The following is a 14,968-nucleotide window of genomic DNA, read 5'->3' as shown; positions in this document are numbered from 1 at the left end:
TTATATTGCCCTTTATATGCTGTAGAGCGGGAAAGACTACTTAATCCTCTCATAACTGATCTAGGCAACACTACAGATGCTGTCAAAACTTTGTTCTTGTTAGACAGCAACTCAACCGCTACTATCGAACAAACTGCCAGATTCTTGTGTGTTGTCATCACTGAACGTTCCCAAATGCAATCCCAATTCAGTGGCTTAATATTCCAGCTCTTATGATGCTTGTTTTTTAAAAAACTTTTTTACCAGCCAATTTTAATTTCTATTGTATAATTTATATATATGCCATTAAAGGTTTCGCCATCATCATCACATAAAAATGTAAGATCAACTACGTTGAATTGGTCACCGAGCCAGACCACCAACCTGTTTCATACAAGGGTCAGTCACGTACCTCCAAACAGAATATCGATAGTCTGTAATAGCCTTCTCTGTCCTCATTCCACATCATCTGATATTCAGAGGACTACTGGCTTTGAACCCCAAAAATCTATTTAGTCATCACGGTTAATAGTTGGTGACGAGGTGATGAATCTGCCTTTCGTGCATTTGTCTAATCCCTTTTCAAAGTCAACTAACCTAGTGGTTATTGTGATACCTCGTGGCAGATAATTCTACAATTCAGTGAATTTTTGAGTGAAGCAGAAGTTACTTTTTAATGTCTTAAATCTTCTACCCAACAGCTTCACTGGATTCCCATGAGTTCTGGGATTATGAGAAAGGGAGCGAAACAGCTCTTTTAAGAACATAAGAACATAAGAACTAGCCTGCTGGATCAGACCAGAGTCCATCTAGTCCAGCTCTCTGCTACTCGCAGTGGCCCACCAGGTGCCTTTGGGAGCTCATGTGCAGGAGGTGAAAGCAATGGCCTTCTGCTGCTGCTGTTGCTCCCGAGCACCTGGTCTGCTAAGGCATTTGCAATCTCAGATCAAAGAGGATCAAGATTGGTAGCCATAGATCGACTTCTCCTCCATAAATCTGTCCAAGCCCCTTTTAAAGCTATCCAGGTTAGTAGCCATCACCACCTCCTGTGGCAGCATATTCCAAACACCAATCACAGGTTGCGTGAAGAAATGTTTCCTTTTATTAGTCCTAATTCTTCCCCCCAGCATTTTCAATGAATGCCCCCTGGTTCTAGTATTGTGAGAAAGAGAGAACAATTTCTCTCTGTCAACATTTTCTACCCCATGCATAATTTTATAGACTTCAATCATATCCCCCCTCAGACGTCTCCTCTCCAAACTAAAGAGCCCCAAACGCTGCAGCCTCTCCTCATAAGGAAGGTGCTCCAATCCCTCAATCATCCTCGTTGCCCTTCTCTGCACTTTTTCTATCTCTTCAATATCCTTTTTGAGATTTAAAAAAAAATCCGCTGTCTCTATCCCAACAGATTGGAAGCTAAAGAGTTTTAACCATGGTCAGTACTTGGGTACCAAGGAAGACTCAGGTTGCTACGCAGAGTAAGGCAGTGGCAAACCACCTCTACCCATCTCTGGTTTGTAACACCTTGCAAATGAGGTCACCGTGAGTTAATTGCCACTCCACAGCACATTCTTCTTCTCTATCACATGCTTAATTTTATAAAACTCTACTGTAACCTCTGTTCCCCCCACTGAGGCCTAAATTTTCAGGTCTTCTCCTTCACCCTCCCACTTTGTTGGCCTTCCTCAAAACCACTTGGTTGATCTTCCTCAAACTTCTATGTCTTTCTTTACGTCTATAATAACTGTATTATAGTGAAATGATTCAAACTAGATTTCAAGGGTAAGAGCAGTTCCATATATTATGATGGCCATGGAAATATTAGCAGCCTGAATAGTCCAGGCTATTCACATATCATTGGTCTTTGGAAGCTAAGTAGGGCTGGCCCTGGTTAGTATTTGGATGGGAGACCTCCAAGGAAGTCCAGAGTGGCTTTGAACGAAAAGTTATGACTTAATGGTCCATCATTGTCAGTATTATTATTATTTTACAAAAACACTAGACACGAGTTGATGCTTCCTGCAGCAAAAAATAACACGGGGATCTCTTTCTCACACCACACTCCCGTTCACATGTGGTTGGAAACTGTGACTGGGGCAGGTTTCCCAACCCAATATTCACACATGTGATTTGCTACAAAAGTCTAACACTGGAAATGCAATCAGAAGCAGAGTTACTGCCTTTAAGACCATCAACTGCAATGGACTCAGAAGGCTACGCCTTTGTTTATGATTGCATTGTGTGTGCCCTTCACCTCCTAGCAGTAATAAGAATTGTTGTCAAAGTCACAGGTCGTTTCCTCACTTATCTGCTGCTGCGCGCTACTCTCCCCAAGTAGCGCGGGGTCCCCCAGCACTCCCCACTACAGGGGCAGTGACAACACAGCTGCCCCGACACTGTCGCTGTCCCGCCCCCTCAGCGCGCATCATTCCTGGTGCTCCTCGAAACGGCGCCTTTTGATGTGGGGAAGCCTGGGAGCGCACCAGAAATGATGCGTGCTGGGAGTAGCGCACAGCAACCTTTGGTAGAGGGAAGTGGGGAAACGACCACAGTCGAGGCAAGAGGCATTCAGAGGTGGTTTGCCATTGCCACCGTTATTCCTTGGAGGCCTCCCATCCAAACATTTGCCAAGGTCGAGGCTGAGAGTGTGTGACTGGTCCAGGGTCCCCCATCAAGTTTCCATGGCAGAGAAGGGAATCAAAGCTGAAGGGATGTCATGTTGGTGAGGGAACAAGCTCTAGAGACTAGGACCAGGAATAATGGGTTCAAGGGTGAAGGAAAAGAGATTTCACCTAAACATCAGGAGAAACTTCCTGACAGTCAGGACTGTTCGACAGTGGAATTCACTGCCTTGGAGAGTAGTGGAGTCTCCTTCTTTGGAGGTTTTTAAAGAGAGATGGCTGGATGGCCATCTGTCAGGAGTGCTTTGATTGTGTGTTCCTGCATTGCAGGGGGTTGGACTTGATGGCCCTTGGGGTCTCTTCCAACTATGATTCTATGATTCCAAGATCCTAGTCCAACACCTTCACCGCTATACCACTCTGGCTACCAGATTTTTTTTTAATTGCAGATACTGGGATTTAAACCTGGGACCTTCAAAGAAGAAATGTTATTCAGCGACAATCCCCCTCTACCATGAAAAAAGTACAGAGTATCTGTATACTCTCCCTCCCTTCAATAACATTCCAAGTCATCCATCTACAAAAACATTGTCCTGGATGAAGACAGCACTACAGCAAAGAAAACATTTCAGTAACATCCCACTAGATCTTGACTATTAGCAGAAGAAGACCTCATAACTAAAGAGCATTTGTTAGGTGCCTGATCAACCTTCAGCATCCTTCATTTCAGACAAAAAGGGAAATTCATGATCCGTATCTGATGCGCGCTGCTGGCCAAGTGAAACCGTCTAGCCCATAATATCCTGCTGAGGCATGCAAACAAAGAAGAAAGCCTCCTTCCCTGAAACAGCATAACAAAGATCACAGGGAAATACAGTTCTCGAAGAAGAAGAAGAAGAAGAAGAAGAAGAAGAAGAAGAAGAAGAAGAAGAAGAAGAAGGAGGAGGAGGAGGAGGAGGAGGAGGAGGAGGAGGAGGAGGAGGAGGAGGAGGAGGAGTTTGGATTTATATCCCCCCTTTCTCTCCTGCAGGAGACTCAAAGGGGCTTACAATCTCCTTGCCCTTCCCCCCTCACAACAAACACTCTGTGAGGTAGGTGGGGCTGAGAGAGCTCCGAGAAGCTGTGACTAGCCCAAGGTCACCCAGCTGGCGTGTGTGGGAGTGTACAAGCTAATCTGAATTCCCTAGATAAGCCTCCGCAACTCAAGCAGCAGAGCTGGGAATCAAACCCGGTTCCTCCAGATTAGATACATGAACTCTTAACCTCCTACGCCACTGACGCCTCTTTCAGATTTGTCTGAAATGGGGCAAGACATTGTCATTAAACAAGTTGCAGACACGGCCTGCAACAGCTTTGTCTGGGTGATTTTTCTCCACAACCCCCTGCACCTTACTGCAAATCGATGAAAACCAAGGCAAATCGATGAAAACCGAGACAAATTTTTCACTGAAAAAAATCGATGAAAACCAAAACCGATGAAATCCGAAGACAATGAAAACCGAGGTTCCACTGTATTATTATTAGGGAGAAAGACTATTTAAAAAGCAATCTGGGGGCTTTTAAGTCAGTATTCTGATTCCTGCAGAGCAATTAGAATATGGTTGAGGGATGTTTTTATATAAAACATTGGTAATATTCTGCATGCGGAACTGAAGGGTAGAGGTCACAGCTCAATTAGGCTTATTCCGCACTTGCAGAATAATGCACTTTCAAACTGCTTTCAGTGCTCTTTGAAGCTGTGCGGAATGGCAAAATCCACTTGCAAACAATTGTGAAAGTGGTTTGAAAACGCATTATTTTGCGTGTGCAGAAGGGGCCAATGACAAAGCTTCTTTTTTGCACGCAGAAGGTCCCGGTTCAATCCCTGACCTCTCCAGTCAAAAGGGTCAGGGAAACAGGTGAAAGACCTTGACCTCAGACCCTGGAAAGCTTTAGCCGGTAAGAGCAGACAATATCAGTCTTGACAGACCAATTGCCGGACTCAGCATAAGGCAGGTTTGAGTACGATTCTTCAGGAACTATGTGTAACCTCCACATCAGACTGGCCTCAACTGGCAGCGTGGCTGCAATCAAAAATATAAACTACATTCGCAGTGTAATGTCGAAGGCTTTCACGGTCGGATTCCACTGATTGTTGTGGGTTTTCCGGGCTGTGTGGCCGTGGTCTGGTGTGTAATTTACATTAGCAGCTTTTTGTTCAGTGGCTCCCTACACACCTCCAAAGCTTTTGTCCCTGCTGACAAAGAAGAAGAAGAGAAGAGTTTTGGATTTATATCCCCCCTTTCTCTCCTGCAATCTCCTTGCCCTTCCCCCCTCACAACAAACACCCTGTGAGGGGGGTGGGGCTGAGAGAGCTCCGAGAAGCTGTGACTAGCCCAAGGTCACCCAGCTGGCGTGTGTGGGAGTGTACAAGCTAATCTGAATTCCCCAGATAAGCCTCCACAGCTCAGGCGGCAGAGCTGGGAATCAAACCCGGTTCCTCCAGATTAGATACATGAGCTCTTAACCTCCTACGCCACTGCTCCTATGGTAGACAAATCCATAGGTCATGAGTAATTAGGCCTGCCAGACTTGTAAGCTGCAAGTTCCTGTTTCTTGAGGGTGTGTTTCCTGTTCTAGTTCATGTCCAGCATAAAAACCTGCAGTTTAAATCTGAGGGCAGATATGCTGGACGTAAATTTGTATAATACTAAATCAACCACTAGAGGGAGCAAAACACATATGGAACAGGGGGGAAAAAACTCCTGAAGAAACAGGAATTTACCAGCTAGGAAAACGAGAATGTGACCTCTATAGAACGGCAGCAACTTAATGGCATTTTCCACTATTGCCAAAGCAGGTTTTAAATGGTTGTTTAGTATGCATTGATTTGAGCACAGTGAGTCATCTGGACAGCCAGTTTGGATAAACGAGTCATAAATAAAATCTGACCACAACTGGCAATTGTACTATGACTACCATCTTTTCACAGATTCTCTGGCAGAAGAGAATTTTTCTTGGTACCAGTTCATTATTTCCAAAAGGTCACTTTTAACAATTTCTAAAAGTTACACAAGGGCCGTTTCGTGCGTGTGTGTAATTTACTTTCCTTCCCTCTAGTTTTAAACACATAAAAGGAACAGTCAGCTGCTGCTGCTCTTTCCTGACTGCCACAATGCGTGAGCCAAAAACGTTAACATCCTTTGGGAAGCGGCAAACTCTTTTTTTTTTTAAGATTCATATTCAAGGTCACTCAAGTCTGTGTTTGCAGTTTTTGCTGCCAGTTGCTGTTTCATTTAGACTAGGCTAGGAATAAACACGATCCCTCCCGAACTGCAGGGATGGCAAAACAAATTGGCATCAGGTTTTTCTTATGGGAGTGGCTGACTTTGATAGAGCCTTAATTGAAGGATTGATTGCTGCTCTGAGCCAGAGTTTCAAGCTGAGCTCATTTGTGGTCGCCGATATCTCCCACATCCTCCAGTTTGGAGTGCTAGCAGTTGTCATGGGGAACCTTCTTCCATTAAAACAAGAGTCTCCAACCGGTTGTGGTGGGTTTTCCAAGCTGTGTGGCCGTGGTCTGGTGGATCTTCCACCAGACCATGGCCACACAGTCCGGAAAACCCACCACAACCAGTTGAATCCGGCCGTGAAAGCCTTCGACAATACAAGAGTCTCCCAAGTTCAATCCCTGTCATCTGTAGTTAAACAGTCACAAATAATAGTGATCCTTAACAGATCCTTAACAATAGTGCCCCCTCACTGCTCTTTGCCTTGGTGCTGTTACATCAGGGTCCCCTCATATTGAGGGGCCCGCCGTCCCCCTTTCTTTGGGGGTTTTAATTGGGGTTTCTGGACGCCTCTTGTGTATTTATTTATTAACTGTTATCAGCTGTTTTATATGAGTTTTTAGGTTGTTTTATTGATGACTATGGGATGGAGCTTATGTAATTATATTTTGTGCATGACCTGCTCCTGCTTGATGTTTGAATTGTGTTGTTCACCGCCCGGAGCCAGCACAGGGGATCAGGTGATGCCTCATGAGGGGGGGGGGGGGGGGGGGGGGGGGGGGGGGAAGGAAGGAAGGAAGGAAGGGGGGAAGGGAGGGAAGGAAGGAAGGAAGGGAGGGAAGGAGGGAGGAAGGGAGAGAGGGAGGATGGAAGGAAGGGAAGGAGGGAGGAAGGAAGGAAGGAAGGAAGGAAGGAAGGAAGGAAGGGAGGAAGGGAGGAAGGGAGGAAGGGAGGAAGGAAGGAAGGAAGGAAGGAAGGAAGGAAGGAAGGAAGGAAGGAAGGAAGGAAGGAAGGAAGGAAGGAATCATACCACTTTTTGAGCTGAACATGTAACACAGCAGTCCTGTAAGGTAGGCTAGCGTTATTGTCCCGATCTTGCAGGTAGAGTAGCTGCTCGCTTAAGGATGCCCAGTGTGTTTGTCGCTAAGACGAGGCTAGATCCAGCAAACTTCTCGATCGTTCTCCCAGCTGCTAGGCTGTATCACCGTCCAGGCAAAATGAGACGCTGGACAGTTGCTGCCAATTAGAGCTGTCAGTACTGAGCTGGTTAGACAGACAACCAGAACGGGGTACCAGTCAAAGTATCGGACCAGGAAAAGCAGTGAGGTTCAAATCCCCAGATGATTATGGAGAACAGGGGACCTTGGAGGCATACACATGTGTGAGTCACACACCCAGAGGCGTGCCTCTCATTGGGCAAAGTGGGCAGTTGCCCAGGGCACCGCCTTGTGGGGGGCGCAAAAACTGCAAGTTCGTTTGTGGGATTTTTTATATTTTCAGCGTTTTTCCATTTTTGGCCTGCAGAGGGTGCAGTTTTTAGGATAGCGGCACCAAAATTTCAGGGATTTTTCGGGAGACTCTCCTGATGCTATCACCCAGGTTTGGTGAGGTTTGGTTCAGGGAGTCCAAAGTTATGGACTCCCAAAGGGAGTGCCCCCATCCCCCATTGTTTCCAATGGGAGCTAATAGGAGATGGGGGCTACACCTTTGAGGGTCCATAACTTTGGACCCCCTGAACCAAACTTCACCAAACCTGGATAGTATCATCAGTAGAGTCTCATGAAGATACTCTGAAATTTTGGTGCTGCTATCTTAATAATTGCACCCCTGACAGCAGGCACCCCCTGACCACAGGCATTTCCCCAGATTTTCCTTTTAAATCCAACCCCCTTCCTGCCAATGCTTGTTTTCTTTCTTTCTCAGGTTTTGCCCAGGGCTCCAGTTTGCCTAGGTATGCCACTGATCGCACCCTAAACCTCCCTCCCAGGGCTGTTGTGAGGACATAATTCAGAAGAGGAGAAATGTGTAAATCGATCAGCGAAGTATAATGTCACAGAGAGACCACCCTCTTAAGCGGCCACTTTCTCCAGGGGAATTGATCTCTTATTAGGCCCCTTCCGCACATGCAGAATAACGCACTTTCAATCCACTTTCATAACTGTTTGCAAGTGGATTTTTCTATTCCGCCCAGTAAAATCCAGCTCCAAAGTGCATTGAAAGTGGATTGAAAGTGCATTCTTCTGCATGTGCGGAAGGGGGAAGAGCAGGTCTAATTCAGGGGGAAATCTTGCTGCCATATGGAAGTTGTCAACCCCATTGTGAATAGTGGCAATGAACAATATTGAGCTATGAAGCAGAGGCAGAAATAAGAGAGGAGGTTAGCAGGGAGTTTTTTTTTGGGGGGGGGACTCCTCCGCCAGGACTTAAGCAAGAGCAAAAAAATGAGAGGAATGACATCTGGGCAAATGCAGACAAGTTGGGATCCCCCTGCGAAATCATCTGTGGTTTGCTTTTTACCGACAACTAGAGAAAGATTTCTCATTTGTTTTTTTAAAAAAAATTGACAGAGGAAATAACAAAGGGAGAAATAAGGAAGGATCTGTCCCATTTGGGGTGGGGGGGACAGGAAAAGAGGAAGTGTCCACAGCACAGTTGATTTTAGGAGCTAAAAAGCCTTTCTGTGTTAAAAAAAAAAGCCTTTCTGTGTAAAGCAGCTGAGCAGAACCCTAATTTGCACTGAGACTACAATAGGGTTGCCAATCTCCAGGTGGGGCCTGGAGATCTCTCGGAGGCCGTTTCCCCACTTTTAAAATGACGTTGGTTTCGTCTGGTCCAGGACCTTTTTAGCGCGAGGGTCGTGTTCCCGGGCTTCCCCACTGCCTCGCGCTGCGCGCGGGGTCATCAAAAGGCGCCATTTTGAGCAGCGCCAGAATGGCCCGCGCTGAGGGGGCGCAAGAGCAGCAGAGTTGGGGCGGCTGCGTTGTTGCTGCCCCTGTAGTGGGGAGTGCAGGTGGACCCTGCGCTACTCGGCAAGAGTAGCGCGCAGCAAACAGTGAGTGGGGAAAGGGCCGGAATTAGAACTTATCTCCAAGCTATAGAGATCGAGTCTAGTTTGACCCAAAGAAGTTTATCTAACCACATTTCTCTCTCTCTCTCTCTCTCTCTCTCTCTCTCTCTCACACACACACACACACACACACACACACACACACCCTTATCGCCAAGGAATTCTGGATAGCTTACAGGGTCCACCCCGCCTCTACTGTCTCTGTACAACAACCATGCAAAGTAGGTTAAGTCAAGAGACAGTGACCAGACCAAGGCTTCCCAATGACCTTCAATGAGAGGATATCAGAACCCAGATCTAGCTATCAAACTGTTTTTATCCCATCAAGAGTGGCCAACACAATCCCTGTTTCACCTTCCATCTTCTCAACAACCTTGTGGAGTAGGCCAGGCCCAGATAACATGACAGATCCAAATTCCCCTGGCAAGGTTTGCAGAAGAATGTGGATTTGGCCCTGGCTCACCCGTGTCCTAGTCAAACACGCTAACTTCTGCACGACACTGCCTTCCCTCTTCTTAACATGGCACTCTAAATACAACCGAACACTGTTTTTCTTAACCACCGCAACGCATCAGGATCAAGCGTGTCGGAGACCCATGCTGCCACCCACGGAAGAATCCTTACACCCACGGAAGAATCCTGCAACACGCTCGCCCACCACACGTCAATAGCTTCACAACCCTCACAGGCCAAGCCAAATCCAGAGAAACGCTCCAGGCAAGAAAGCTTTCACAAATAACGTACCTTGAACGATTCGGTCACGTGCTTTGCGGTGGCTGAGGCACATCCAGCTCCACAGTCGTTCTGACAACCCTGCAAGGGACAAAACACTATTATAAAAAAAAATCTATATACTCGGCAAGAAGTGCTGCAGTACGTCAAGCACCTGTCCGGAAAATGCTTGAAAAGAAACTGGGCAATTGTTATTCAGGCCAGGCTCAAAACCCTACCTGAGGTTTACCGTCCTCATTCATTTTGCTACAAGGCAGATCCGAGGAGCCTTCTGCACTTCTGGGCACGTAAGAGGATTGGGCAAAGGCGACTACCCGTGCTTAGGACCCCGACTTCCTGAGACACAAAAGCACAATTGTTCCAGCTTAAAGCCGAACCAAATGCTCAGTAAATTAGCAGGCAAGAGGTCTGAAAGGTCCCCTGTGCTCAAGGCAAAAGGTGATGAGAGTACAGGAAGGAAAAAGGTGAGACCAGTACAGCTTTTGACAATCAATCATCGCTCACTCCCAAATCAAACAGGGTCCACTGTGCCAAACATCCAGAAAAACAAGACCAACGCCAAACCTGTTCCAGTGAGTATGTTGTTATTAACCCAGTTACGTTTGATTTCTTGAAAGCAGATGTTATCGTAAGAGGGAGCCAAGGGGAAACAGCAAACACACCACGGCGGTAATAGAACCGCCTGAAATTATGTTCTGCAGACAAGAGAAGACCGCTTTCCTATCACTATGTATCTCGCAGGACCATCAGTGGATGGATGTGAACAAGATGCAATTCAACAAGGAAGTTCAGATTTATACCCTGCTTTCCTCAACTTTAAGGAGTCTCAAAGCGGCTTACCAACTCCTCCTCTGCCTCTCCCTGCCACAGACCCCTTGTGAGATAGGTGGGGCTAGGAGAATTCTGAGAGAACTATGACTACGCCTAGGTCACTCAGCAGGCTTCATGTAGAGAAGTGAGAGATACTCATGTGGAGGAGTGGGGAATCAAACCTGGTTCTCCATATTAGAGCCCACCACTCTTAACACTATACCATACTGGCTCTAAATGCCAAGTTGTACATCTGGGGAACAAAAGCAAGGAACACGCATACTGGATGAGGGACACAAGTCTGGGTAGTGGTGTGTGTGAAGAAGATGCTGTAAGCTGATCCTGAATTGAGCAGGACATTGGCCAAAATGACCTGTATGGCTCCTTGCAACTCTATGATTCCAACACCTGTCTGTCCCAGGGATGAATCAAACCTAACAAAACCCTCATGTTCTCCCCATGTGTCTGGTCAACAGATAGCACATTGGACTTCTGCGCTCAGGAATTAAGTTCCAGAAATAGCAGGACTGACTTTAGGTCACAACCTCAGCACGTGGAGTGACGGAGGGGGCTTAACGGTTCCCCTTTGCAATTTTCCTGAACTTAGACAGATCTAGAGAGGCAAACTCTATGCTGGGGATAATTAGGAAAGGAATTGAGAATAAAACTGCAAAGATTGTCATGCACTTATATAAATCCATGGTGCGACCGCACTTGGAGTACTGTGTTCAGTTCTGGTCGCCACATCCCAAAAAGGATATCGAAGAGATAGAAAAAGTGCAGAGAAGGGCAACGAGGATGATTGAAGGACTGGAGCACCTTCCTTATGAGGAGAGGCTGCAGCGTTTGGGACTCTTTAGTTTGGAGAGGAGACGTCTGAGGGGGGATATGATTGAAGTCTATAAAATTATGCATGGGGTAGAAAATGTTGACAGAGAGAAATTTTTCTCTCTTTCTCACAATACTAGAACCAGGGGGCATTCATTGAAAATGCTGGGGGGAAGAATTAGGACTAATAAAAGGAAACACTTCTTCACGCAACATGTGATTGGTGTTTGGAATATGCTGCCACAGGAGGTGGTGATGGCCACTAACCTGGGTAGCTTTAAAAGGGGCTTGGACAGATAAATGGAGGAGAAGTCGATTTATGGCTACCAATCTGGATCCTCTTTGATCTGAGATTGCAAATGCCTTAGCAGACCAGGTGCTCAGGAGCAACAGCCGCAGAAGGCCATTGCTTTCACATCCTGCATGTGAGCTCCCAAAGGCACCTGGTGGGCCACTGTGAGTAGCAGAGTGCTGGACTAGATGGACTCTGGTCTGATCCAGCTGGCTTGTTCTTATGTTCTTATAGATACACTATATGCCAGTGGTGGTGAACCTATGGCACGGGTGCCAGAGGTGGCACTCAGAGCCCTCTCTGTGGGCATGCGGAAACAGAGTGCCCCCACATACACACATCTAGGCTGGCCTGGGCCACTGGGCTCGATTATTAGCATTAAACCTAAGACCTAGTTTTGGGGAAGCAGTGTAGGTAACCCTGTTAAGCACTGTTAAACCCCACTGATTTTCATGCAAAGAACTAAAGCGCGATCCTTTACCTGGGAGTGAGCTCGGTTGCTGGCAATAGGGCTTGCTTCTGAGTAAACCCTCCTAGGGTCGTGATTCACCCGTCGGAAGAGTTGCACGGTCGCTTCAAAGCAAAGCCACCGACTACCACCAAGCTTACTCCCGAGTAACACATGCCTCGGAGCCGACTGTTTTTTCTAAACGAAAACCTCAGTATTCAGGTTAAATTGCCGTGTTGGCACTTTGCGATAAACAAGTGGGTTTTGGGTTGCAATTTGGGCACTCGGTCTCGAAAAGGTTCGCCATCACTGCTATATGCTTTGCTGGGAAAACTTACTTCTGGATCTTCAGGAATTACAATTGAGCTCTAGATTACAGAGATCAGTCGTCCTGGATAAAATGGCTGTGTAGAAGTTGGACTTCATAGAATTAAACTCTGATAGTGTTGCCAACTCTGGGTTGGGAAATATCTGGAAATTCTGAGGGCGGAGCCTAGGTAAGGCGGGGTTCAGGGAGGGGAGGAACCTCATTGGTGTATAATACCATAAAATCCACCCTCCAAAACAGCCACGTTCTCCAGGCGAGCTGATGTCTCTCAACTGGTGACCAGCTGCAATAGTGGGGGACCTCTAGGTAAAATCTGGAGGTTGGCACTCCTATCTGTTGAAGGCTCTCTCCAAACCTCACCTTCCACAGGCTCCACCCACAAATCTCCAGCAATTTCACAACCCAGAGGCGGCAACCTTAAAAAAAGACCTATTTACGACCAGGCAACCTCAGCCGGCATACTAAAGAGGGATGCAACGTTCTGGTAGCAGGTGGTGAGGATCTACCTCCTGAGATGGAAGACAACTCTAGGACACCCTTCTCCCAGGATCAGGGGGAAAGAACATAGTGACCAGATGTCCCGCTTTTGGCGGGACAGTCCCACTTTTAAGCAATTTGTCCCACATCCCGCAGGGTTTTTAAAATTTCCCGATTTTTGGAAGGCTGCCGCACTGCCTTCTGGGGCGCTCCCCTTTTCCCGCCACAGGAGAGCGCCCCAGAAGGCAGTGCGGCAGCCTCCCGCACTGCCGCACTGCCTTCTGGGGTGCTCCCGTTTCCCTGGGACGCCCTGTCACGGGGCGGGAAACCAGGGAGCGCCCCAAAAGGCAGTGTGCTCCTGCGACTGCGGGCGGGCACGCGCCCCGCTTTGAAAATCTGGTCACTTTAGGAAAGAAGAGAGAGTGGGGCTGCCCTGTTCCCTCCTCTTTCTTCACCCTACAGCCCCATTCATTCCCAGGGGATTGGTTTACTCCCCAAAAACAACAGTGCAGGAGGTACATTGCCAGCGGCCTGCAACACTATGTTCTAAAAAGCAGAGCAAGTTCCAATAGCAGATCACATTTCAAAAAGTTTGAGGACCACTAGTCTTTCACAAAGGCAAAGGGAATCTAACAGCAACACAAGAACTGGTTAGATCCAGGTACGTGTTATTACGAGAACCACACGTGTGTATTTATTTATCCGCACTCACGGGATAGTCAGATTTCTGCCGCGTCCTCCAGACCAAGCAGAGGACGGAACGACTCAGAGACAAGCCACGTCATACCCGCCTTTTTGACAGGTCTGGCAGGCCTTCTCCCTTTTGATATTCTACGCCATTCCTCAGCAAAGCTCAATCATTTCATACGCAGCAGGAGCTTAGATACACGCTGGCACACAGAGGCCTCTCTGACTGCATCTGGAAACCAAGTGAGACTCCAGCCAGAACATTTTTAACCTGCCCCTACAGACATCAGAGTCAGCACTGGCGTGGGCTGGGAAAAAAGTCTGGCTTTTCAGCCAGCCTCCAAAACGTACCGTGTTTCCCCGAAAATAAGACAGTGTCTTATATTAATTTTTGCTCCCAAAAATCCGCTATGTCTTATTTTCAGGGGATGTCTTATTTTTCTGTGTTCTGTTCGTCGGGCATGCTTCCAAACAAAAACGTTGCCAATACCTCTTACTCTCTCTGGGATGCCCTATATTCCTCAAGGCTTTCAGCAAAACCTCTACCACAGCCTTTGTATTTCCTTTTCTGGGGATGTCTTATATTCGGGGAAATAGGGTAGCTTACAACAGACCTCTTTGCCCTGCAAAAATAAGACAGTGTCTTCTATTAATTTTTGCTCCCAAAGATCCGCTACGTCTTATTTTCGGGGGATGTCTTATTTTTCTGTGTTCTGTTCGTCGGGCATGCTTTCAAACAAAAACTTTGCCACGTCTTACTTTTGGGGGATGCCTTATATTTCACGCTTCAGCAAAACCTCTACTACGTCTTATTTTCTGGGGATGTCTTATATTCGGGGAAACAGGGTAGCTTACAACAGACCTCTTTGCCCTGCAACTCAACAGGCTGAACGCAGCTAAGTCCCATGTTCTGTGGTCTGCCAGCTGCTTCCCCCCCTCCCCATTTCCTTCCCAATTTTTGCAGTCCCAGGCAGAAAGCAAAAATAGAAACTCCGTCAAATCCCTGAAAGGACACAATGCAGAGTTGGTGAACCGCTGCTGGCCTAATTGTGGAAGCGGGGTGTCTGTTTACAGACCCCTGCACTAACTTGATGCTCTGGTGAGTCGTGCCTGTTTTGGACATCACACATCTATATATATATAAATCTAACAGTGTGTTTGTCCCTGACGGTCTCCCTCAGAAGCTGCTGGACGGATCGCCCCCAAATTTTCACAGGACGTCCCTCCCTGTTGCGGGCAGGTAATCGGACATTCAAATCACCAAAAGTCCATACCTGAGCCAGGTAAAACATATTTTTCCTGGCGCACCAGGCCATGAAGCTGTTTGTGTTTAACTGTCACCCTTAGAATGTCCGTGCAGCCTGTCTGTCTGTGGCCTGAGGGCTTAGAGTGTTCATGCAGATGGGCAGAGATGAGCAGTGAAAACAGTA

General features: G+C 47.1%; 1 protein-coding gene across 3 annotated transcripts in view; it reads right to left on the bottom strand.

The window, feature by feature from the left end:
• BCAT1 (branched chain amino acid transaminase 1) overlaps positions 1-14,968 on the bottom strand; it is an 87,445-nt gene that overhangs the window by 31,687 nt on the left and 40,790 nt on the right. For 2 of the 3 annotated variants that reach the window (XM_048500249.1, XM_048500251.1), the window contains exons 1-2: positions 9,887-9,936; positions 9,681-9,749 (exon numbers count right to left, since the gene is read on the bottom strand). In XM_048500249.1, coding sequence (XP_048356206.1) covers positions 9,681-9,749; positions 9,887-9,910 — 93 coding nt within the window. In that variant the 5' untranslated portion in view covers positions 9,911-9,936. Of the gene's footprint in view, positions 1-9,680; positions 9,750-9,886; positions 9,937-14,968 lie in introns of those variants that run through there. The other variant, XM_048500250.1, reaches the window with a different exon arrangement.

The sequence above is a fragment of the Sphaerodactylus townsendi genome, linkage group LG06, assembly GCF_021028975.2.
Source record: "Sphaerodactylus townsendi isolate TG3544 linkage group LG06, MPM_Stown_v2.3, whole genome shotgun sequence".
Taxonomy (NCBI): domain Eukaryota; kingdom Metazoa; phylum Chordata; class Lepidosauria; order Squamata; family Sphaerodactylidae; genus Sphaerodactylus; species Sphaerodactylus townsendi.
Note: the sequence above shows the minus strand (reverse complement) of the source record. Positions and strands in the feature narration are given on the sequence as shown.